This window comes from Quercus suber, unplaced genomic scaffold (genome assembly GCF_002906115.3).
Source record: "Quercus suber isolate HL8 unplaced genomic scaffold, Cork oak 2.0 scaffold_246, whole genome shotgun sequence".
Classification (NCBI taxonomy): Eukaryota; Viridiplantae; Streptophyta; class Magnoliopsida; order Fagales; family Fagaceae; genus Quercus; species Quercus suber.
In genome coordinates, this window is record NW_027069702.1 from 808,826 (window position 1) to 835,158 (window position 26,333).

At 32.2% G+C, this 26,333-nt stretch overlaps 1 protein-coding gene across 1 annotated transcript; it reads left to right on the top strand.

The window, feature by feature from the left end:
• Window positions 1-24,955, top strand: LOC112008823 (biotin carboxylase 2, chloroplastic). The gene is given in 14 exon segments (XM_065780751.1): window positions 1-114; window positions 14,599-14,700; window positions 18,498-18,587; window positions 19,907-19,996; window positions 20,467-20,526; window positions 20,877-20,919; window positions 20,922-21,061; window positions 21,170-21,262; window positions 22,088-22,169; window positions 23,015-23,121; window positions 23,225-23,300; window positions 23,747-23,793; window positions 23,956-24,018; window positions 24,489-24,955. Coding segments are annotated over 14 exon segments (1,131 nt in total). The 3' UTR covers window positions 24,513-24,955.
• The last annotated feature ends 1,378 nt before the right edge of the window (window positions 24,956-26,333 follow it).

A 26,333-nucleotide genomic window follows, 5' to 3' on the forward strand; every position in this document is an offset into this window, starting at 1 on the left:
ATGGAGGAGGAAGAGGAGGAGCTGAAAAGCAAACAAGAATGTAGTGTGAATATTGCGTACAACGATCCCACAACTTTTGATGCACAGCTTGTTAAATCTGTGTTTCAGCGAAGAGTAATCTCCACTTCCCAATTATCGAATTATCCACACAAAAAAATCAAATATGAAAAAGTTGCGAAGAAAAGGGTATGACCACTTATTATTTGATTGAAGTGAGGAGGGTATTTAAATGGAAATTATTTAATACGGAAATTGAATGCAAATTATTATTATTATTATTTTTGAATAATTGATGTATTATAAAAAAAAGTCATGCATGCAGGCAGACCTAAAACTGTGACATAAGAATTGCATGAGGTTCTGCTTACATTTTTTGTGTGAAAAGGAACAGAAGGAATTTCATGAGAAACGTTTGCTTAAATTCATTTTGCTAAGGGGGAAAATTTTATAACTTCCACCATGCCGTTAAATTTCATTGTTGCTCTCCTAAATAGTACAAACTAAGCATCTTATTTTTCATTGAATTAAATCAAAATTTTGTTTTCCATTGAATTCTATGATTTTTTTTAATAAAAAAAAAACTAATATTGTATTCCCTCTCTCTCTCACATGATAAAAAATAACCACTTTAATCATGTCATTTAAAAAATAAAGTGACGAAATCACAAAGTAACTTTTGGATATTTGCATGTTAATAATTGAATTTAAAACAAGACAAAGTTTCTTTAAATTGGTTCGGCCAAAATGGGCATTTGCTCCTTTTGCCCAAAACAAGTAGCAAAATGCCCATGTTCCGAAACTATTTAGGCACATGTCTCTGTTTTAAACTCAATTTTCTAAAAATCGAGTTTCAATGAAAAACTCGATTTTTTAAAAATTAAGTTATAGACAAAAAACTTAAAAAAAAAAAAAAATTATATGGAACTCAAGTTCCACGTAACATTTTGCAAGTAACTCGATTTTTATTAAATCGAGTTTCAAAACAGGGCATTTTGCTAGATAATTTTAGAATATGAGTATTTTTGTTACTTGTTTTGGACGAAAAGGGTAAATGCCCATTTTGGCCAAATTGGTTAAGAAGAAAATTAGTTGTTGCGATTAATTTTGAATATGTTATTACCTACCCAACAAAGCACTATTTTGCACCATTATACTACCGTGAGTTCGTGACAAAACCAATTTTCTAAGAGTGCACAATTATATTAATGTGATTTTTTTGTTTTTTGTTTTTTGTTTTTGTGTGTGTGGATATTTTCATTAACACCTACCATGTTAATTATAAACTAGTTGTGAAAAACCAACATCCCGAAATCCCAAAGTAAAGAATGGCAATGCAAAAGTTTTTCACAGAGTGAACATACTATTGCCTGAAAAATCATACTCCCATGCTTGTCTTATTATTGCTTCACATTCATTATAGTGGGTCCAATAGCTTTAAACTGGATTGGTCTTCTTCGAAAGCTTGCCAAATCTTCTCGTGGTCTGATGCTAGTGGTGCGACTATGTGACTCGTGAGAGACTTCATACCTCACTACAAAATCCAAGAAATAACCTTTTATAAATCTCACTCTTTAAGTTTAAATTTCAAAATGAAGAAAAAAAAAGAGTAAATAATAATGATAATAATTTACATTAAAAAATAAAAATTGTAAAAATGTTCCAAATCTATTAAAATAAAAATGGATGAATTCAAATTATGTGAATAAATAAAATATCAAAGTATACTAAAAGGATTTCTTAGATAAAATGTGAAGATTTTGCACTTTCTCACAATTTGAACTTATTCATACAATTTTGAAAAACAAAAGTTTTGAGACAAATTTCTTAAAAATAAAATAAAACCTTTTGATCATAATATTTAATAAAAGTAGTATTGTATATATATGTTTTAAACAGTAAGGGCAAAAATTAATATAAATAAGGTTAATCAAAGGAGAAGATGATATATAGGTGATTTACTACAATCAAGGATAATTTTTGAAAGGGATTCTAATACAAAGGCACACCACAATTTCACTCAAAAACCTTTCCCTCTCCCTTGTGTGTGTATGTTTGTTTTTCAAAAAAAAAAAAAAAAGAGGTAATTGTCTCACATTGCTTAAGAAAGTACGTCATGTATAGTATAACTTGTCTCCACCCTCTCTTAAGAGTTACCATGGCTTTTGAGTGAAATTGTAGTGTGTTTTTGTGTTAGAATCTCTTTTCTTTTGTGTGTGTGTTTGTTTCTAAAAAAAAAATGATAATTTTTGAGCCGCCAGTATAAATAAGATTAATACTTCAAAATACGGACAACATGAACATGCAAATGTATCAAATTTAGGGTCCGTTTGGTTCTCATAAAATATTTTCCGGAAAATACATATTTTCCGAAAATGCTATTTTCCGGAAAAGGAAAATATTTTTAAGTGTTTGGTTGTTTTATGAAAATTGGTGTGGAAAATATTTTCATGTGTTTGGTTCAATTAGGAAAATGCTATTTTCCTACAACAAATTCCGGCAGCAAATTCCGGCCACCACAACAACAACAACAACAACAACAACAAATTCCGGCAACCACAACACCACCACAACAACAACAACAACAACAACAACAACAATAATCAGTTCATCAAAAAAAAAAAAAAAAAAACAACAACAGCAATCAAACTTTAAAAAAAAAAAAAAAAAAAAAAAAAGCGCTGAGAGATCGAGGAAGAGGAAGCGATCGACGGCGCGGCGCGGCGACGACGATTGACGGTGAGGCGCGGTGCGACGAAGATCGACGGCTTCTGGGTTCGCTGGTGGGAGATCGAAGGCGAGTTGCGATAGACGAAGGCTAGATCGCGAGATCGAGCGAAGGTGATCGAAGGCGATCGCCGGCGTGGTGCTCGGGTTCGACAACGCGGTGATCGAAGGCGCGGTGCTCGGGGTTCGCCAGCGACGTCTCCGGCGTGTCTGGGCTCGCTGGGTTCGGGGTGCTGGTGCTCTCTTTCTCTCTTTCCCTCTCTCTGTCTTCATGCTCTCTCTTTCTCTCCATTTTCTGGAAATCATTTGGAGTGAAAATGATTCCGTAAATCATTTTCACCCTTGATCGTGAGTCAACTGAAAATGATTTCCGGAAAAAGCAATTTTCCGGCGCAACCAAACACCCGAAAATATAGAAAACCATTTCCGGAAATGAATTTCACCCAAAACAAACGCAGCCTTAGACGCAATTGCAGTTGTTATGTTAACCCAAGTGTATGGTAAATTGCATTTTTTTTTTTTTTTTGCACTTATCAAGTATTTTTATGTCAAATTAGTGTAGAACATTAGCCTTGATTCCCGTTAATTTGCAATTTATAATTAGTCATAGTTAACATAATCATCTTCAAATCATTATTACAATCATTGTGCCTTGGATAAAGTTCTCATCGTTGAGGGAAAAATTTATCAAATATCAAGTGCATATATCTCCCTCTTACATGTGGGTGGACTATAGTAAGAGGGGAAATACATGTACCCGATGCATGTGATACCCTCTCCTCGTTGATACATTACTAAGCCTAGAACTCTTAAATAAGAGTTGAAATGCACCCTCGCGACCATCTCAAGGCAAGAGTGAGGCATAGACTCGAGGCTACCACAAAGCATAATTGTCACATCGAATAAATAAATTGGAGACGACAGTAAGAGATGCCAAGCAAAAAAAAAAAGTATAGAAATATTAAAGAGTACAGGTAATGAAGCTCCAAACCCAGAAGAGAGCCAATTCAAAGATCCTTTAACAGACCAATGCCACACGTAATGTGTTGGCAAATAAGTTGAAGCGAGGGGGCAAGAATGACCTCTTGGTTATCCTAAGATCCTCAGGTGGAAATCCATTATTGAAATTAAAGGAGAATATTGACGTAGAGAATTGTAGAGATTAACAAAAGAGCAGAGATTAGAGAAAATAACAAAATGATTACACGGTTCAGTCTGATAATCCATATAAAGGAGTCACTTAGCAATTACATCTTTACTGACAAAGTATGAGGTACAATGAACCTTAAATAGGAAATTTAGATTTACAATATAATCAGGTCTCTTGGACCATTACACATAATGCATAATAAACTAATTAATATCTTTAACATTCTCCTTAAACTAAAGGTATAGAGGTTTGATGATGTCTTGAGTTTGGAATATAAGCTTGTGAAGATCCTTCGAGTATTTCTTTGAAAGTGACCGAATTAGATGGACGCTGGATTGAGCACAAAGTGGAAATATGTAAATGAATTGGCAAATTTCGCATAAACTGTGAACCCAAAGAGGACAGATGAGTCAATTTGAGTGATTTAGTAGTCTTATATAGAAAAGGGGACCCTAAAATTCAAATCTACATGAAAAGTAAAGCAAGATATGCCTAGTTGGAACAAGTCAAAGTCAACACTCAAAGAGTAATGGATCGATTTATTGTTGACATGGCAGAGTCTGTTGCTGTGGCAAATGATGTAGCATTAATGTGGCAAGGCATTAACGTGCAAGTGCATTGACAGACATGTGCTAATATCACTATTGACATGGAGACGGTTGACGTGGCTTGATTGGGATGTGATCAAGGAAGTCGATACCGTACCGGTACCGGCCGGTACGTACTGTACCGGTTGCATATCGGTATCGAAACATTAATGTTTCGTACCGGTTTAAATACCGGCCATACCGGTCATGTACCGGTCATACCGGCCAATTTCGGGCAATACCGGCCGGTACCGGGCGTACCGGCCGGTACAGAAAAAAGTTTAGGGACGGAACCAGGATTTGAACCTAGGGGGGCGAAAGCATGAACCAAAAAAATTTCAAGTGACATGGTTTATTAAAAAAAAAAAAAATTATGGTAGACAAAACAATTGCACTTTATTACCATAAATATTTAAGTCAAGAAGGAAATAATATGAACCAAAAAAGTTGAAAGTCACAATATGATATTCAAACCTTTTCGAAGAAGAGAGTAAAAAAAGAAGAGGACTTCGAATCTCCAAATTTTGGATAATTGAAATTAATATGTTGATTTTATCACATTGACCAACTCACCAATATGATAAACCCATACTTTTGGATGCAACTAAAAATCACACTAATGAAGTTTTCAAAACTTTGTTTGAGGATTTTAAAAATTGGGATATTAATATTAAGAGTTGGCAATGCTACATCATCAATATTGGCTTCTAAAAGAATTTTGCATTTTATCTTTTGAAAAAAAAATTTAATATTGTAATTGACTTTCCCATAATTTATAAATCAATTAAAAAGTTATATAAATTATTGTCACCCCCATAAGGGAATTTATTTTTCTATGAGATTTTTTTGGTTATGAGTTATTGAATTATGATATTGGTGATTTGTGGATTTTTTGTTGTGTTGTATTTGGACTATGGAGGGGCCATGGGTCCAAAGAAATGGTTAAGTAATTAGTTTCTTTTAGACTATTTGGACCAATTCAAAAATTTGAGAGGGGCCAATTATAAACTCTAAAATATGGGCATGAAAAAAAAGAAAGAAAAAAAGCTAATTTGAAAAGAAGAAGGGGGGAGGGGGGGGGGCAATGACCCCCCCTGCCCCTTAGTAGATCCGTCTCTGTTTACTTGTAATTGGGTAGATTTAGGATGTGTTTAATGTTTCAAGGAACAAGATTTCAAGTTCAAGTGTTAAAGTCATGTAAGTCTGTCCAAGAATCAAGAGAGAAAGTGCTGGATTTTAAAACTCGACAGCTAGCATCTATCGAGATTTAAAAGCTACTGAAGCCTGTGCTTCGACAGCTAGCTCGATAGATGGCTATCTATCGAGATTTATGAAATTCAGACTTTCAGTTCTAATTTTCATCCAATCCGTGAGTATATGTTTGGACTTTCTTTTCTGATAACCTTAAACATATATAAGGATTATTTTAAGAGCTGAAAAGGTTACACACAATTGCACAAGAACACAATTCCACAAGTATGAAGAAAGTGTAACTAGAAACTTAGTTTGCCCTATTTCTTTTTTCTTTTGAAGAAGTTGCTGTGTTTATACACCATAGGGTTTTATGACCAAGCAACTTCATGATCTTTATCATGTGATGAACAGAAAAACTTTGCAATCAACATCTTTTTCAAGTTGGTGATCAAGTCGCGTACTGGGATCTGCACAATTGGTTAGTCACGTACTAAGAATTGAAAATGAGAGATTGTCACTATAGAACAAGTCCAATTAAGTATTAGGGTAAAAGTTCAACTGTAAGTTGGTATAAGGTATTGAGATTCCTTTACTTGTAACCTCTTATTTTGATAATAATAAATTCTCGGGAGTGGTGACCTTAAAATCACCCGGTGGGGTTTTGTCGTGTAGGTTTTCTCTATTCATAAACAAATCACCGTGTCAATTTATTTTCCACTGCATACTTAGTTTAATTGGTGATTTGTTTGTGCTACCACACATTTTGCATGTTAATTTGATTATATTTGCATGTCACATGTTCATGCATTTTCATGCACACGTACCTTCCTGCTTTTATCATCTGATATTAAAACAACTTGGTACTCTTCTGATTGGCTCCCTCTCTTTCTTTCTTTCTTTCTCTTCCTTTTACGTTAGTTACGTCATTGCACCTAAATGTAAGTCCATTCCATTTCGGAACCTTCTTCGTTTTGGGGCATTTTCTTTTCTTCTCCATCTAACCCCACTCCTTCTCATGTCCGGTTCTATGATGAGAAGGCCACATTGGACTTCTTGGAGAACTTTTCACTAACCCTAATCAAAGTGTGCCTGCTCTGATACCACTTGATAGGCTAAGAATGAATTGACCCTTGTGATAAATTAATTGATTAATTCACTTTAGTGATTTGGGTTGTTTGGAACTGTCGGAATAACCTTAGGTTAGGAAAACCGTTTGTGCCCTTGATCAGTTATTGCAACTACCAAAGAAAGACAATTGGAACATGTCGCAACCCATATGAGCACTCCAATGCACCCGAATCGAAGACTTATAGTTTCTTAGACATCACCTGCATCTTTGACCTACAAAGTGAATTTTGACAGAGCTATTTTGTCGAGAAAGGTAAAGCTGGTCTGGTATTGGTTTTAGGAAATAGCGAGGGACTTGCCATGGCCTCCTTGTCATAGTTGATACCTTTGCCCCTCACCACTATTGAGGTAGAAACATTGGTGGCTAGACAGGCCATTAAACTTGCACTAGAGTTGGGTTTTGACAATGTTGAACTGAAAGGAGACTCTAAAATTTTAATTAAGGTCCTAAAGAGTGGTAATAGGTCATTGGCACAATACGGACATATTGTATCTAATATCCACTTCCTTGCCTCACATTTTTCAGTTTTCAATTTATCACACGTTCATAGGCATTGTAATAAGATTGCTCATTCTCTCGCGAGAAGAGCAATTATTTCCCCTCCATTATCAATCTGGATAGAAGATGTACTACTATATATTATTCATGTATCCTACCTTAATGATATACATTGTCCTTTTCTTATTAAAAAAAATATTAAAAAAATTAAAAATTAAAAATTTTTTTAAAAAAAACCAAAATTTAAGGGTGAAAATTGTATTTTAGTTTACATAATTGTACAGATTTTCATGTCTTTAAATGAGGGATTCGATGATTGTCATTCAAGGCAAACTCAGGGCTAGATGGGCATTACCGCATAGGCTCTATACACACCTAATGAAGCATCAATTTAATAAACAAGAAGTTATGTGGTGCCATCGTCATGGCGTTGATAAACAAATTAACAATTTGGTCACGGGATGCAATATGATCCAAATTATTAGTAACATCAAAATGTTCATAAATATAGTAATAATCATTTCAACGTGAAATGAGTTTGGTTTACTCATGGAAGACATGATTGAAAGCTCTTTATAATATGGTGTTCAAATTATTAGCATACAAATTAAAATAGTTCTATTTTTTATATAAAAAAAATAAACTTTATCAATTAAATTAACTAAAATCAACAATGTACAAAATAGTTGATAATAATATATCACACTAACGTCATCAAAGAATTTTCAGAGCCGTGCGATTTTAGAGCATACAACAAATATAGAATTAAATATATTTTGTTTCGGCTAATAATTTGGAGATATGTTATTACCATGCAACAAAAACCATGATATTAACTCCACTGAAATTAACAAAACCAATGAGATGAGATGAAGAACATGACGGAAAAAAAATAGGCCTTGTCCAAATGGGATTGACAAGGATCATAAATATATAAATTAGCTGAGATATGAATCCACAAACCCATTATTTCTTTGCCAACAACGAAACAAAACCACCGTACATGGCGGCCAAAAGTGACAACAAATCATCGCTGCACGTTGTCGACGTCATGGCTCTGATCTACATGCATCTAGTGGCGAGTCATCAGATTTGGCTCTGACATACATGCATCTGGTCACACTTTGTCACTTTCCTGAAGAAAATAACATCATCATCTTCCTCGATTTCAAACAAGCCCCATGCACCCTCACACGTGGCCTAGAAATCCTCCCATGCACTAACAGCTTGTCAGAACAAATTTTAGTACCACAAATTTGTAGGCACAATTTTTTAATACATTATATTGTGAGTAATGGGGTCATATAAAATTACATCATCATCTTCCTCGATTTCAAACAAGCCCCATGCACCCTCACACGTGGCCTAGAAATCCTTCCATGCACTACCAAGTCGTCAGAAAAAATTTTAAGACCACAAAATTTTAGGCACAATTTTTTAATACATTATATTGTGAGTATTGGGTTATATAAAAGTGATACAGTCACGATTTGACATATAAGACTATTGTGAAAAATGGTATTATAAATATTGTGATCTTAAAATTACTCTAATTTGTCGTGCATCACACACATTGATCAAGGCACAAAACACGCATCTCCATGTGTGCCATGCATTGGTTCAGCCATTCATGATGTCATTATTAAGAATATATACGAATTTTTAAATATGTAAAATGCGAAAAATATAAAGAAAATAACATATACCCAAAAACAATCACATGATACAAAAAATTAAGTGGTTCAGTAATTTGTTTATGTTCACAAAATTGCAATAATTTTAATATTTTTAGGGAAATTATACAAAGTACAACAGTACGGTTTTTCATTCTAAAACAATACGTCAAATGTTTGTCTAAAGCAATGGTATTTATATCCTACACAGGAGATTCACAAATGAACCAAGAGAGCCAAAATATTTTTATATCAAATCAGATCATAATTAGGATCAAACACAAACTAGACTCTAGGTAACACAACAATCATGACACCACATGTCACATCCAAGGGAGTCAATACCGTATCGGAGGCTGTACCGGTTTGCCTAGCGGTACGGTATATTTCGGATACCGGTCAATACCGGTGTACCGTTTCGGGTTTACCGCTATTTTTTATATTTTTAAATAAATAAATATATATATATATATATATATATGTATGTGTGTGTATATATATTATAATAAATATAAAAGTTTACATAAAACATTTCCTCAATTCAAAACTAATTATTTATAATTTTAGAATTTAGTATCAATTAAAAGAAAAAAAAACACACAATATAAAAAATAGAAAGCTTCAAAGTTACCATTGCATACTAAGAAAACAAATAATATTAATAAGTTAATGCAAATAAGTTATCATTCTACTCTAACAAAAATTCAAAAATTACAAAACTTAAAAAAAAAAAAAAAAAAAAAAAAAAAAAAACTTTTTTCATTNTTAATGTAAAAAAAAAAAAAAATATATATATATATATATATATATAAGAACTTTTTTCGGTGTGGAGAAAGAGAGAACGAATGATCTTACCAAGAAGAGAGAGAGAGAGAGAGAGAACGACATTTTTGTCTCTGAGATACAACTAAGCCAAAATTATTCAAGCAATAATCTTAGAGATATTCTTATGAATTTTTATAAAAATGGTGAAAAAGTTGGTAAAAACTGAATATGGATCGATAATTATAGGCAAAGAGGTAATATCATTCAATAGACATCTTTAGAGAGACACATTGGTTAATTTTAACTCCAACAAACATTTTGATTTTACTAACCAATTGAGACACTTCAAAACCATTATCTAATAAATTCTGGCACCCCCCCCCCCCTCCCTCCCCCCAAAAAAAGAAAGCATTCTCAGGCCTTGATTGTTTGAGATTTAATGACTCGATTGATCGATCTACTATCGAGGTAGGTATCAAGGAAACAAAAAGGTCTAGAAATCAAGCCATATAGGTTTCAATCGATCAATTGGAATCAAGCCATGAATCGAGCTACCTTGATCAATTGATGTAGGAGTCAAGCCCTTGTCTTGTCTCTTCAAAAGCCTCTTCAACTGCATTTTAATAGGTTTTCCTCAAATGAGCCCATCTTCGCTTGATTGAACTTGTGTACACAGTATTTTAATTTAGGTTCTCTCCACTTTCATACCTTTATACATAAAAATGAATTGAGTTTAAGTTACACCACCCAATAACTTGTTATTAAATTCATATTTTAAAAATCTCACCATTGAATTACATGCTCTATATGTTTTTAACATGAATGCCAATTTTATGGAAATCAAATCTTATTTACCATTCGATCCATAAACTCGTCTTTTATGCATTATTTTAAGAGATAATTACAATTTACCCATCTATGGTTTGCCCTAAATTTAAGTTACCTACTTATGGTTTGAAATTTGACACTTTGTCCACCTGAGGTCTGATCCATTAGAAGTCAGTAACCCACCTCTACACTTTATCCATTGAAAACATAAAATATATAACAAAACCAAAGAAAACAAGATCAAAAAGTGGCTTTATAAAATTTTTGAATTTACACAAGAACTTCAATAAAACACAAAAATTATCCAACTGAACTATTCCAACTATTGCTAGTACTCTCTACAATAGGTATACATATCCAAAACCTACTAACTTGGCATACAAATTAGAACATCACAACAATAGAATTAGCCAAACACAAAAAGTAATCATTAATAAGAGATAATGGATGGAAATCCATGAAGAAGAATGAAACCCCTACCACCTCTCTATTCATTCCTCCAACCCTTCATCTTTTCTCTCAACAAAATAATAGACCCACTAAAAAAATCCCAGTACTGTCCTTTTCTCTCAATAGAAAAACAAACGGAAGCTTTCAGCCAGGTCTTGTTTGGCTATGATGAGAGAGAGAGAGACGGTTACCTTGTGTGAGATAGAGATAAATATCCTCTTGGTACAAATTGATATGATAGAGATAGAAAAAACACATCTTTACAAGCCTAAATTGCCAATTTCTATGTTCTATTGAAGTTCTTGAACCAAGTTTTTATGATTTTTAAAAAATCCACTCTTAGATCTTGTTTGCTTTCATTTTGTTATGTTTTTTGTGTTTTTAATAGAGAAAGTCATGGACCCATAACGAAACAAACTTTAGGTGAGCAAAGTGTCAAATTTCAAACCATAGGTAGGTAACTTAAATTTAGGGCAAACCACAGGTGGGTAATTGTAATTACCCCATATTTTAATCTACAAAAACTTGAATTTAAACAATTGATGATTGACATGGCTTTTGATTTTTTATTATCTTGAAACTTTGCAAGCATGGACAATATAAGAAGATAATGTATTCAAATAGTGAATTTATAAAAATTTGCATTCAATTAGAAAATATTAGGTAATGTAATATTATTTAAAGTTATATCAGGTGTAACTTAAACTAAACATTTAATATATATATACACACACATACATACTCACCTACTTTGTACATACCTAGAGATACAAACATGCAAGTTTTTTGTTTTCTTTGTTTTTTCAACGTGAAAAGATATTAGTCCTTCAAGTTTTTATTTTTTTTTGGAGAAATATTAGTCCTTCAAGTTAGATGGTAGAATCAGTTACCTTTTTATAATATATGTATAAAGTAAGGTGGTAGAAAGTTTTTTTATTTTTTCCGTAGATATACAAATCTTTTTATGACCGCTTGCCTAATAATAATTAATTAATGATCTTTGGCCCATTTAGATCATCATTAGCTTCTGACTAAAGATAAAGAAATCACAAACAGTGACCAAGCTCAAATCTAGAAGCACTTATTAATATTGCAAATTATTACTTATCTCAAAGATAAAGCCATGTACAAGCTAAGTATGAATTTATTTAAACTGTGAAATTCTGAATACGTCAATAAATCAGTCATATTTTGATTTTGATTTTGATTTTTTTTTTTTTGAGATAGTTAAATATTGAGGAAGGGGAAAGGGAAGGTGTGGTTTGAACCACATATTTGGGACTGTGGCACACAAAGGATACTATTACCACTTCTTTTCGAGAAAAAATATTACTACTTAATTATCACTTAAACCTTGCAATTATCCTTTATTAATAGGCGTGAGTCTGTTTGAAAACTTAAAAAATAAAAAAGAGAGAAAGAGAACAAGAAAAAGATTTTAAAAATAAAATCATGTATATATAATGAAAAAAAAAAAGGTTAGACTTTCACATTTGTAGCTATAATAATGCCATATATCCTTCTCACTCCTGAAAATATTAATATAAAGAAGAGAATACTTTTAAAAAAATTAAAATTACTGGCTTATAAGAATGCAATATGCCCATACTTACCCCCAAGAAAAAAATTAAATGTAATATAAAATAATTAAATGAAGAGATCAGTTGGATGAATTCTTTATCTTAACAATAAAGAAAAGGAAACATTTAAAATTTTTATATTATATTATTTTAAGGGAAAATATACTTATTCAATTGGCATCATGGAATATTTATCATAAGAGTAAAACTTAAGTACAGAATTTAGGCATTGTTCCTTAGGTTCACTTCTTAAGATTCAGCCATGTAGTTGTACTTAATTAAAAATATACTTCAATCTCATGAGAAAAAAACCATATGTCTGAATATTAAGAGAAAAACCTAAAAAACAGCACCTAATTACCATACCTAAATTTTATCCTTATCATAAGGTACCTTGAATTATATTGGAATTTTCTTAGAACTGTTTTTTCTTAAATCTCATATATATTTTCGATCTTTGTAAGTAGGTTTTATGTAATTATAAGAGATAAATTCATTAAATTGTCAAAGATTTTTTTATTTTTGAGAAACATTAGATTGTCTGAGAGAGAGAGAGAGAGAGAGAGAGAGAGAGAGAGAGAGAGGTATTCTCCTAATGACTTGGTATTTTAAAGAATAATTTGAAGAATAAAATGCCACATGAATGGCAAATATAAGAAAAATAATATATTCATAATATTTTCACAACATTTTCATAACAAATCATAGATGACAGATTGTTATTTGCTGTTATCGGTGAGTATAAAAGTAATTTAAGTTGTGAATTCAAATTACAACTAATAATAACTTACTACTTATGATTTATTGTGAAAGAATTGCAAAAATATTGTATATGTAGCACCTCTCCAAATATAACTATACATAGAAGAGAAGAAAAATAGCTAATTCTAAATACTACTTCTATACATAGTTTCAGCCAAGATTTTATGATATTGATATATTTCAATGCGACACTTGAGGACAAAGGAAGAAAGGTAATAAAACTACTCAGCTTTATAAAACCACTCACCATCTTTGTACTCAGTTGGCATTATGTTTAAAGTAATATTCTATTGGCATTATATGAAAACCACTTTTATGATGCCGATTTTACAACATACCACGCATATGGGAACAAGTGACTAAAACATTACGATTAGTTCAAACAAACTTAACAAAGAACTCAAAGCTACAGTGAGACATTAAAAATGAAGCAAAATTTTTTGAAAATTTTTAAAGGGCATCATACCCGGATTAAGATAAGGTGCAATAAAGCAATTGCACCATGCAATTACATCATTTCCTCCACAAATTTTTTTTTTTTTTAACATTTTTAACTTTTAACTTTAACTTTTTACATCTTTTTAATATTTTTTTTATTTAATGGTTGAGATTGAAAGTTACTTTTTGTAACTTTCAATCTCCACCATTCAATGCTATTACATAAGTGCAATACCTCTCAATCCCATCATACCCCTATATAAATTTGTTTTGTTGTTATCGAGGTCCAATTTAATGATTTTCTAAGCATGTTGGATCGATACATCAATAACTATAAGGAATAATGTTTTTTTTTTTTTTAAATTTATTTTTGGGGAGAAACAACTATAAGGTATAAAGTATAGTTAGAGCATTCACATTGTAGGTAGGTTGTAAAACCACTTAAAAGTTATTTTAGCACTTCAAACACCAAAAAATATGCTACATTTAAGGTGTTATAGCAAAAAGAATTTAGCAACTAGCTACAGTGATTCCTAGGGTGTCTAGTCGCTCATAGTTGTGTGTGACTCGTGTGGTTGCTTTTGGTGTGGCTAGGTCAATCGTTGATGTCGTCATGGGTTGCTGGGTTTTGTGAGTGGTTCGTTGTCATGGTTGTGTTGGTTTGTGCAGTGGGTTTTTGGTGTGGTTGGTTTTGTGTAGTGGTTTATGTAATGGTTGAGTTTTGACAAAGTTATGTTTGGGTTTTTGGTGTGGTTGGGTTTGTGTAGTGGTTTCTGTAATGACTGAGTTTTGAAAAAGTTGTGTTTGGGTTTTGTGGTAGGTTTTGGTGTGGCTAGATTTTGGTGGAGTTGTGGTTTATGTGGTAATTTTTGGCTGGTTTGGGTCGCTTGGTTATGATGTGGTTGGTGGTGGTGTGGCTATGGTATGATTGGTGGTTGTGAATATAGTGGTGTGGTTGTAGAATGGTTGGTGGCTTGTTGTGAAATGGGTGTTTGGCTATGGGTATGGTTGTTTGTGGGTATTCTATGGTTGTGGGATGGTGTTTGTGGTGTCTCTAGTTTTTGTTTTTGTTTTTGTTGTGTATATATATATATATATATATTTTAGTTTTTTATTTAATGGGTAGAAATTGTTTATATTATTTTAGTGGGTAAAAATTGTTTATATTATTTTAATGAGTTATATTTTAAAATAGGAGATGAGATATAAGGTGGTAAAGTAAGGTGTTAAAATAGATAAAATAACTTTTGAGGTGTTAAAAACTAATTTTTTTTTTAGCACCATCGATATAAATGCTCTTAAGATGTGAAAATAATGAAAATGAATTTCATGTATTGCATAGACCCTAAAACGGGTTTAAATTATTTGTACAAACATGGCCTTGTTTCAAAAATATTTGAATAAAGTATATTTTTGATCCTCAAAGATTGAGTAGTTTTCATTTTGGCACATTTAAAAAAAAAAAAAAAAATCATTTTGACCATTTACATACGTTGTTGTTGTTGTTTTGTTTTTTTTTTTTTTTTTTTTTTTTTCATGTTGGTCTTATCATCTATTTTTGTTAGTAATATATTCGTTTATAATCTATTTTTCTATCTACAATAATGAAATTCTTGCATTTTACAAAAAAATTTTAGAATTAATATTTTATGAAATAGTTAAACATAAAAGACATTTAATGATCAAAATAATATAAAAATAAAATCAATTAAAGATTTTGAAACGAATAAAGTGCCATAATAAAAACAACCCCAAACATGGAGACCCCTTCACGATACACGGTCCTTGTTTTACCGGGTCTTCAAAGCTAAGTTTTTTCCTTCTAGTTCGGTGATGGATGCCAAAACTCCAAGCAATGCTTCTTATGCTTGGAAAAGTATCCTCCATGGTAGAGAACTCATCAAGCGGGAGCATCATGGAGGATTAGGACAGGAACTTCGATTAATATTTGGAGTGATAATTGGCTTCTGATGAGAAATAATTCTAAGGTAATTTCCCCAACTATAGCCGGATTGCCATTAGCTAAGGTTAGTACTTTCATTGACCCTGTTCACCGTGTTTGGAAGGAAAATTTACTTGACCAATACTTCTTTGAGTTTGAGGCGGCCGTGATATTAAAAAAAAAAAAAAAAAAAAAAAAAAAAAATCCCTCTATGCGGATCTATCCAAGAGGATGTGCTTATATGGCCTTGGAACCCGGATGGAGAATATTTAGCAAATTTCGGATATCATTTCTTACAAAACAGTTCTCAACCTCAACAACCCGGTTCATCTATGGTGGACAACCTGAAGCCTTTATGAAATAAAATTTAGGGACTAAATGTTCCAGCCAGAGTGAATAATTTTATTTGGCGTGCTTGCCAGAATTCCTTATTTTACATTAAGCTGATTGGGTTTGGTGGTGGGTGTGGGTGTGGTGATGGTAGTGTGGGTTTCTCTCTTTCCCTCTATGGATGGTTATGGTGTGGTTGTGCTATTATGGGTTTGGATTTTATGGTGGTGATGGTGATGGAGGTAGATTCTAATGGACTTGGTTTTTGTTTTACCGTTGGTGTGGGTGTGGTGTGGGTGTTGTGTTGAATTTTTAATTGAAATATATATATATATATATATAACAAAAAGTAGACCAGAAAATTTGTGCCAAACATAAAATGAGTACATGATTTGAGAAAGAGAAAATAAGTACATAAAATGAAAAGTGAAAATGAATACACATCCAACATGAACCAAACAACACCTTAGCATCAGAATAGTAGGCAATTAGAAGGACACTTAGCGCAAAATTGAAACGCAATTAAAATATAATTTGGATTATTGATTGAGTTTCTCCTTTAATATATTATGGGTCAGACTAAAGGCTACCCTTAGTAAACTTGTTAGCGAACTATTTTAAAAAAAAATTTATACCACTTTTATGGGAAATTAAATTTTTTTCAAAATATCAATTTTTTTTCTTTTCTAATAAAATCTTTCTTGAAATGGTTCACTAACAAATACCCTTAGGGAATCTATTAACAAAATCCATATATTATTATTGGGTTATAACTTGTGCTAATTCTAAAAAGAAGAGGTTGTAACTTGTGCTTATACATGGAAATATTGAACAATAGTGATGATGGTGATGTTGTCTTACTTGGGTGAGTGAGGTAGTTATCTTGGCTTTCATGTTAAGCATTATAAATGAGCCACTTAACACAAAAATTTTAAAATAAGCACTTGATGCAAAAATAAACTACACATGTGTGTGTCTATATATATATATATATATATAAAGCCAAATTTGAGAGAAAATCCAATTAAATCTCAAATTGGAGTATAATTTTATGTCATGTGTCTCATCTAATTTTATTAATTTTGATGCAACTATTTACTACACTACAAAATAGAGGAGTTCAATTAAATTTTTTTAATTTTTTTTTGGTGCTAAATGGGTTATTAAGTAAGAAAACCATAGAATTAAAATTCATAAACCTTAAAAAAAATCATCATCATTGATTCATTATTATCATTATTATTATTATACAAATAGTGGTTGGACAAACTAAAATTGAGAATTTTATGGATAACAATTTAAATGATTTTTTTATTCATTTCAAATAAAATTATATTTATTTTATTAATAACTATTTTTATATTTTCAAATATACAATCATTATATATATATATATATTATAAATTTGGTAAAATTTTAATGCACATTTTATTTTACTTATTTGTAAATATATCCCATGCATATGTATGAGTCACAAGCTAGTTTCAATTAAGTCAAAACTTTTTACCAAGTAGCTCAATTTTGACTTTTGTTCTTGAAGAGCTTAGAAACATAAATTCTACTCTAGATTGGTTCCATATAGTTGATTTATTAAATTTTCAAAAAGTAAACAAACCAAATTTAAACACTATACTAAGTTCGGTTTTTTTTTTTTACAACCTTATTTTTTGGTGAGTTGTTTCTCAAAAAAAAGGTGGAAGACCTTATTCCTATGAGTTAGAGACTTCGGAGATTAGTTTTTGATAGTTTTGTGTATCGGTGCTTTCAGTGTTAAGTTTCTTTTTCTTTGCATTCAAAACTATTATTGTAGATTGAAGGTTACAAATTCATAGTCAGTTTATTCTTTCTGGGTATCTTGCATATGGTTTGAGTGAGGCCTTTAGGTGAACTCATTGAGAAGTAGAGAGTGAACCATTAGGTGATGAACATGTAATCCCATCACTTAAGTTCTGTTATTTAAGAAAAAAACTTGCGTTTCCTGTTAATGTTTTTAGCCACTTAACAATTCCTGTCTTTCCTAGCAGAGGAGTTAATAAGAATATCAAATACTTGTTGACCTTCCGTAGGTTTATTCTCTACTATCTCATGGTTTATGTGTGCAAGCATGTGGGGTATAAGAGATTAAGCAAAAACTTTAATGATGAAATAGTTTTTGCCTTTTGTCAATGGATATGAATTCTTTAGGAGGGGTCAATCTTAGCATTTGGAATAATGAAAACAGTATAAAAAGTGGATGGGAATTGGTATAACTTTTCTGAAATTGTATCCATATGATTGCTGAAAAGAAGAGGAAAAGAAACAAAAATGAAATGTTTAATGGATGGGAATTGGTATAACTTTTCTGAGTTTTCAGGGTCCCTCTCTTGCCCAACTTGAACAACTCTTAAATTAAATGAAGTATTAAAATCTTATCTTTATTCCTTATTCAATTTTCTGTGAACTGACAAACATATTATACTTTCAAGGCAACAGCAGGTGGTGGCGGCCGTGGCATGCGTCTAGCTAAAGAACCTGATGAGTTTGTGAAGTTGCTACAGGTATTGCCCCAAATGCATGTTTTTCCTGTTATGTTACTTGTCCGGATGCCTGCTATATTAAATGTTGTATGATGTTTGAACTTCTGTAAAATTTAGTCATGTCTTCCTGATCTTCCTGTTGCAAGGTATACTAATAATGTTATGTTAGCACCTCCTTCCTATTTAAAAATGGTGTGGAGGGTGAAGGTGTGAGTTCAAAATCCACTTAATGTATGTTTGATTTAACCTATTAAAAATAGTTGTAATAGATTATGAAATTATATTGTTGTATTGGTGTGTTTATTCTTTTCTCTTCCTCTTTTGACAGATGGAGTATAAAATAAACAATTTTTGTGAAATCTCTGAAGTTTTTCCTAGTTACTTATTTGTTTGGTACTTAAGAAAAAGATACTTGTCCACAATGCAGCATATTTGAAAAGCTTTGCCTAAACTGGAAAAGAAACTCAAAAGGTTACACTTCAATTTTATAAAAGCTTAGAGACAGTAACAAGGAGAATACAATGAAAATTAGACCGAGAAACGTAGTAATTACTTTATAAAGAGTTTAAAGCTGAGATCTCAATTGTTTTATTAGTTTATTACTTAGACTTCAAATTCTAATGTCAAATAAATCTTGAGTTACTGATTAACTAATTGGAACCATTGATAGAAATTAGATGACAGAAAAAAGAAAGTTCAGTGTTTGTTTTGCTAGCTTGTGATAATTGAGTAAACAAAAGCTATTATGTTAACCTGAGAGTTTGTACTACTAAAGACCCAAACTGTTACAATGGATATTTTTAAAGAATCAAGAAAAATACTGACTGGCTTCATGCCCACAGGCTAAACTTGGGTTTCTAAAGCCAATGGTATGTCTGTTACTCAGTGAAATTAGTCCATATATATGGGTTAGGAAGTTATTAAAGTTACACTGCCCAGTACTACCTAAAATTCCTAATATAACATTTTAGCATCTTGTACATTCAGAACTACTGTAATGCTTGATAAAGTCTTGATTCTATCTCTCCATCTTATTATCCTTTTGCTGCCATTGCTGCTGCTGAGGTTGTTGCATGACTTGAAATTGGTTACATATACATTTTCACTACGTACGTGCGTTAGTTTATGAAATTTTCTTCTGATAAATTTAGTCAATCTATTTCATGAGATATGTTTGTTTGCTTACTCTTAGATAATTGATTTTATATATCATATTTGGTTTGAAATGTTTACTAAAAACTAAATAGCATGATTTAATCTTAACAAATATTTGCTACAAAGAATTTTATTTGTATAGTTCCTTTGAAATTTGTATTAAATTGGGTCTGGTTTGATTGCAGCAAGCCAAAAGTGAGGCAGCAGCTGCATTTGGTAATGATGGAGTTTATTTGGAGAAGTACATTCAAAATCCTAGGCACATCGAATTCCAGGTAATTGCTGGGTGGATTTTTTGATGTCTTTCCAAATGTATGATCTCTTAACATTCTCAAATGAATTCTGGGTTGTTGATTTAGGACCAAGTGTTCATAACCATAAAACATTTTGAAGTCTGGGTCGACATGGATAGGATTATTCTGGAACTGAGATATATATATATATATATTTTTAAAAATATTATGGTGTGGAGTGCAGATATCATGTACCTAATTCTCACTACTATGGATGCATATATAGAGTTTTTTGTTGACAACTTAACATCATTACAGTTTGAGTTGTTGACATATGGAATAGTAAGATAATATTGGCCAACTAATTATAAAATAAATTAAAAAAAAAAAAGAAGACTAACCTAAAAATGAAAAAGAAAAAGGGTAAAATTACATTCTTTTTAATTTTAATTTACCATATAACTACTAATCGGAACTTTAACTTCATCCCTGCCATACTATATGGTTTACAGGTTCTTGCAGATAAATATGGTAATGTCGTCCACTTTGGAGAGCGTGATTGCAGCATCCAGGTACCAGAACTCATTCCTTTTATTTTTGGGACATTTTGTCAAACTGATTTCAGAGTATATATATATATATATATATAATTTAGCCATGAAAATGGAGTTTGCTTCATATCCAAAATGAATAACCATGTTGAAAGTTCTATAGGTAAATGGAAATATCTGAAGGGGGTCAATTTTTTATGGGCTTTATATAGAACTTATGTCCCAACTTTTATCCACATTTGGCTTTTGTTTTTTTATGTTTGTACACTAAATTTATGTGGCTGTTTTGGAAGGCTTTTTGTTTTTATAGTCTCTCTCAACTACTTTTGAAATGCGAGTAGTAAGCTCTCTTGACTATGGCTTTTGTTCAGAGACGGAATCAAAAGCTGCTGGAAGAAGCACCCTCTCCTGCATTGACCCAGAGTTGAGGAAAGCAATGGGTGACGCAGCGGTTGCAGCAGCAGCATCTATAGGTTACGTTGGTGTTGGAACAGTTGAGTTCCTTTTGGACGAAAGAGGTTCCTTCTACTTTATGGAAATGAACACTCGGATCCAGGTAGAAATATTTCTTGAGAATGTGGACTTACATAAGCGTGTCTAAAAGCTTACCTGTTTTAGGCTACACTAACTATACAATGTTTTCCCTTTTTTCGGCGGGATTCAGGTTGAGCATCCTGTGACAGAAATGATTTCCTCTGTGGACTTGATTGAGGAACAAATTCTTGTAGCTATGGGAGAAAAACTCCGGTACAAACAGGTAGTTAAAGGGTCCGTTTGGATTGAATTTATTGTTGCTGAAACTGAAAACTGAAAACTGAGAATACTGTAGCGAAATAATTTTTATTTGTGTAAATAGTACCATGGGACCTATTTTTAATATTTTTTAGTGCGTGAACAGTGCTAAACAGTGCATAAACAGTATTTTTGTCTCCTGTACAGTAAAATCATGTGATTTTACTGTTCACTTGCCGGGAAAAAAAAAAGGGGAAAAACGCAAAACGTGGACTCAGCTTTCAGCTGAGTCCAAACGCCCTCAAAAAGGGATATCTTAATTATAGGAATTTTTAGTTTTATTTTTTGGTAAGTAATACTCCCTCCGTTCCAATTTGTTTGTCCTGTTTGAAAAGTCAAACTTTTCAAGAGAATATCATTTATTGTTTTGTCTGTCTTATAAAAATGTACAAGTGTACAAAACTATCTTTAAATAATATTATTAGTTTTTTTTTTTAAATAGTTATTCTTAATGAGGTAACTAAAAAGGTGCCCCAATTAGATTGATTTTTTAAAATATTTGTTAGTTTTCTTTTCAATTAGTTTTGAAAATAAAGTAGGGGTATAATAGGAATATTAGTAAATTGATGATTTTTATTTTTAGAAACAGGACAATATTTTGGGACATTTCAAAATAGAATAGAGGACAAACAAACTGGGACGGAGGAGTTCCTTGGTACCATAGTTACTTGCCCACCCCCCCCCCCCCCCCAAAAAAAAGAAAAAAAAAGAAAAAAGAAAAAGGGGAATGAAAGAAGTCCTAAACATAAAATACAATGTATTTAATTTATGACTTGGATTTTTTATATAGGAAGATATTGTGCTCAGAGGACATTCAATTGAATGCCGTATCAATGCAGAAGATGCCTTTAAAGGATTCCGACCTGGGCCAGGTACTTTCCGATAGTGTATCTATGATCTCTGTCTTGCATGCATGTGAAAATCAACTGTTGCACCAAACCTTTCTGATAATGTCTTCTCAAGTTTGTTAGATTACCTAACTTGCTCTATTTGTATACTGTTGGGCCTTGTAGGCTTGTAGCTGCTTTGCTAAATTTTCCTTTATTTTTCTGTATTATAACATAGTCATCCCCTTATCAATAAGTAAGAGGTTTATATTTCAATGCATACTGATTAAGAATAGTAAATGAAACAAATTAGCATGGTGGTTTTCAATCCTTTCTTTTATGCTAAGTAATTAATTAAAAAAGGTAGAGGTTGGGCCTTGGTGCAATGGCAAGTGCCTTCTACCAAAAGCAACAATTCATGGGGTTCAAGTTCAGGAATCATCCTTTTCAAAGTAAAGGGTTAAGGATTCCTACCAATCACCTCTCCCAGACGCCACAAAAGTGGGAGTTTTGTGCATTGGGTATGACCTTACCTTTTAATTAATTAAAAAATTTATGCACAAAAGGGCACAAGTCTCGTACATGGAAGTATACAAGGGAAACACTCAAAAGGAACAATTAACATCTAAAATTAAAAGATCAATAAACTCTCACAAATTTGAGTTGGACAAACAACTGCTAGCTACCACCCAATCATTGAGAGCATGCAGGATAGAAACTTCAGCTTTAGGATGGGTAAATTTGACACCCCTTGAAATTCTTCATTTTTATCTCTCTAAGTACACCACATGATACATGACTACTTTCCAGATTTCAATATTTCCTAAAGTTATGTATAATTGTTATCAATCTTTTCTAAGTGCTCCCAATCTTCTTTGTTTGGGCTACAGGGAGAATAACAGCATATTTGCCATCTGGAGGTCCATTTGTTAGAATGGATAGCCATGTTTATCCTGACTATGTGGTTCCTCCAAGCTATGATTCCCTTCTAGGAAAGGTATGTCTCACTTCTGCTGTTAGTATATGTTTGTCCTATGAAATGTGTGGTATGTATGAGCAGTTGTTCTAATCAGTTTGGCAACTTTGGTACTAAAATGCAGCTTATTGTATGGGCTCCAACAAGAGAAAAGGCAATTCAGCGCATGAAAAGAGCTCTTGATGACACTATTATTACAGGTAATTGTACTAGTTCTGGATTAAGATTATACCTCTTTCTCTCTCCATTTTTTTTTTCACTTTACACGTCAATTTCCGGGTGTCATGTATGCTAGGCATTCAGTCTACCGAATGTGATAGGGTGATACAGGACCCAGAATATTACCCTTAAACAGCCTGTGTTGCCAATTTTGAGCTGTTATAAATTATGAGTCTTCAAATTTCCTCTACTAGTTAATGGATTAGGTATTTTTTGAAGAGGGTTTTCCCCTGGTTTTTGCCTTTATTTGGTATGAGCTAATTTGATTGCCCTTTAGTCAAGATCTTGTAGTTGATAGGTGTCCGTACTTCTCTCTCTATATTGCGTTTTCATTCATAGACTCTTTGATTGTAATGTTTTCTTGACTGATCCTCTCTTGGAATTCTTAATTAATATAAGTATTTTAATTCTGATCACTTTTCCACAGGGGTTCCAACAACCATTGAATACCATAAACTTATACTTGATGTGGAGGTAGGCAGTCAGAACATGGATCCTTTATTTTAAAATCTTTATTTAATTCATCTTTGTTTGTGTCTCTGTACATGTATGTTTCTTCTCTCTTTTTAGTGATATGAACTCAGAGAACTTCAAAAGTTTTGGATCTAATTTGCGAGTTTTGCCGGTTTATCACAGGATTTCAAAAATGGCAAAGTTGATACTGCCTTTATCCCAAAGCATGAGCAGGAATTAGCAGCGGTAAGAAGCCGATTGACCTTAAATATTCATGTATACGTATTCGTATACATCCATCCATACATATATATACCTGTGATTTTTATTTTTTATTTTTTGAATTATCACTTTTTATCTCTGTTTGGTATCTTGTATAAATTTTGGCACAATCCACATTTATTACTTTAGGTTTAAAAAATTTTCATTAAATTGACTCCTGTTTGGTTCATTGTTTTCAAACGTTTTACAAGCCTATGCTATTAAAACGAATTTCTAGGCAGCCCTTGATTTATGTAATTTGTTCAAATTCGAACTCCAAATCCAGGTTTACAAATAAAATTTCATAAGTTCTGAAAAATGCATTCTGCCACGACTTTCAGTTTTAAATTAGCTTCAAGACTATTTTTTTTCCCTTTTTTTTTTTTAATATTCCATTATTTAATACTCTTTTCTGTTTAATAATTTATATACCAAATTGGTGTGTGTGCCTGCAGCCCCATAACCTGGCAAAGATCTAGCTGGCACAGTTTCTTTAGATGGATCTCTTGCTCTGGTATTTCAACCTTTTTCAGTTCCCAGTTCTAACAAATCAAAATAGTTGCTCGCTATTGATTGTGGCGGAAGGAGGAAATACTGAGTGCTGTCATGATGCTGCAGAAGCCTATTGCTAGATGTTGAATTTTTTCCATTAAGCATCCTTAAGTGCAATTAGATCCTGTTCTTTTTGGGGTATGATGCACCCTTTCTGATGGGGAAAAGCATGTAAGCTTGGTGTCTCTTGCTAGCTTTGGCTATAACTCAGCGTGTATTTTCTGATGTTCAGCATCATACCAAATTCAATTATTAACCTTTTTTTTTTGAGGATGAAAAGAAATTATGAAGGTAGTAACACTTTATAGAGTCACATTATTGTTCAATATAATATAACAAATATTGAATACATTACTGAACATATTTCTGATGTGGTACTGGACAATGTAGACTTGTCTTTTATTTTTGATGAGTGGAGTTTCTGTTGGACACCTAGAGTTCAAACATGGCCAAAAGACTACGTACACTAATGAAATATTAAAAAAAAAAAAAACGATTATTTGAATTTGGCACATGATATGAGGCTATGAGTTCAAGTCTTCATTATCTTATCACCAAATCCAAGTTGACTTTTTCCACATTACCTTGAGTTCGAGGATGTTTGTATTTATTGTATTTAATGTAATTTCCATTTTTATTGTGCAAATAGCCAGCCTTTGATTATGGCTTGAATTATGGCATATATCAATTCACCTTGATTCAAAACCTAATCAAGGAACCTCTAGGTCAACTCTCTCTTTTATGTATATCTCTCTCTCTCTTAATCTCTTACTAAAATCTTATATATACATATGAGATGGGTTTAAGTTATACCATGTGTAATTTTACAAGAATTATGTGTTTTTTTAGACCATAAATCCTCATTAGATCTAACGGTGATAAATCACTATTTCTTATGCTATTAATATAGAGTCATTAATGCTAGATCTAAAGAACATCCTAGTGTTATTGACCGTCTGTCAAAATTTTTCTTTTCTAGGATAAATGCACTTTGAACCTACAAATTTTCATCCATCTCTACCTTAAGTGCAATCTCATATAATTTTATGCACCATGCTTATGGTTATCCTAGCAACTCTATATGCAGCATGATGAGTCTTTTAAGACAATTTCATTTGTTAAATTTTGCTCTTTACAAGTTTGACACCAATTCTAATATGTTAAAGAGAAACTTAATTTCATAAGAAAAACCATGGTTTTAAAAGCCAGACCGGTCTGTCTGACCAATTGAATGGGGAATCGGAGGCCAATCTGGTCCAGATAAAATGCCTAAAATCGGGGTAAAATCAATCAAAACGGGTAAAAACCGGGAACCGAAGGCAAATCCGGTTTTGCCTCCAGTCTGGTTTTTAGAACCATGAGAAAAACTTGGCTTGTTCTGGGTTTTTAAGGAATAAAACGTTATCTTAGAATCAATTTGTAGAGAATATGAATTTGAATTAAAACAAATTCTATCTTATTTTGATCTTTACAAGTTGGTCATTTTTATCTTTATCTCTAAAGATTGGATTTGGTTTGAACTTTTTCCCTCAAATAAACCTCACGCATTTTCCTTCAAAAACCAGTATGTAAGTATTATAAAAGAAATAAGGCCATGCTAAAGATCTGCAACTCAAAAAGTTAGGAATAGCAATGCAAGGTTAGTGAGAGAGAAAATAGAAAAATAAAATAGTAATATAATATTCTATACAATTAATTTGGTTAGCTAGTGTGACCGTGTGACAAGTAATAAATGTTTAATAATAACA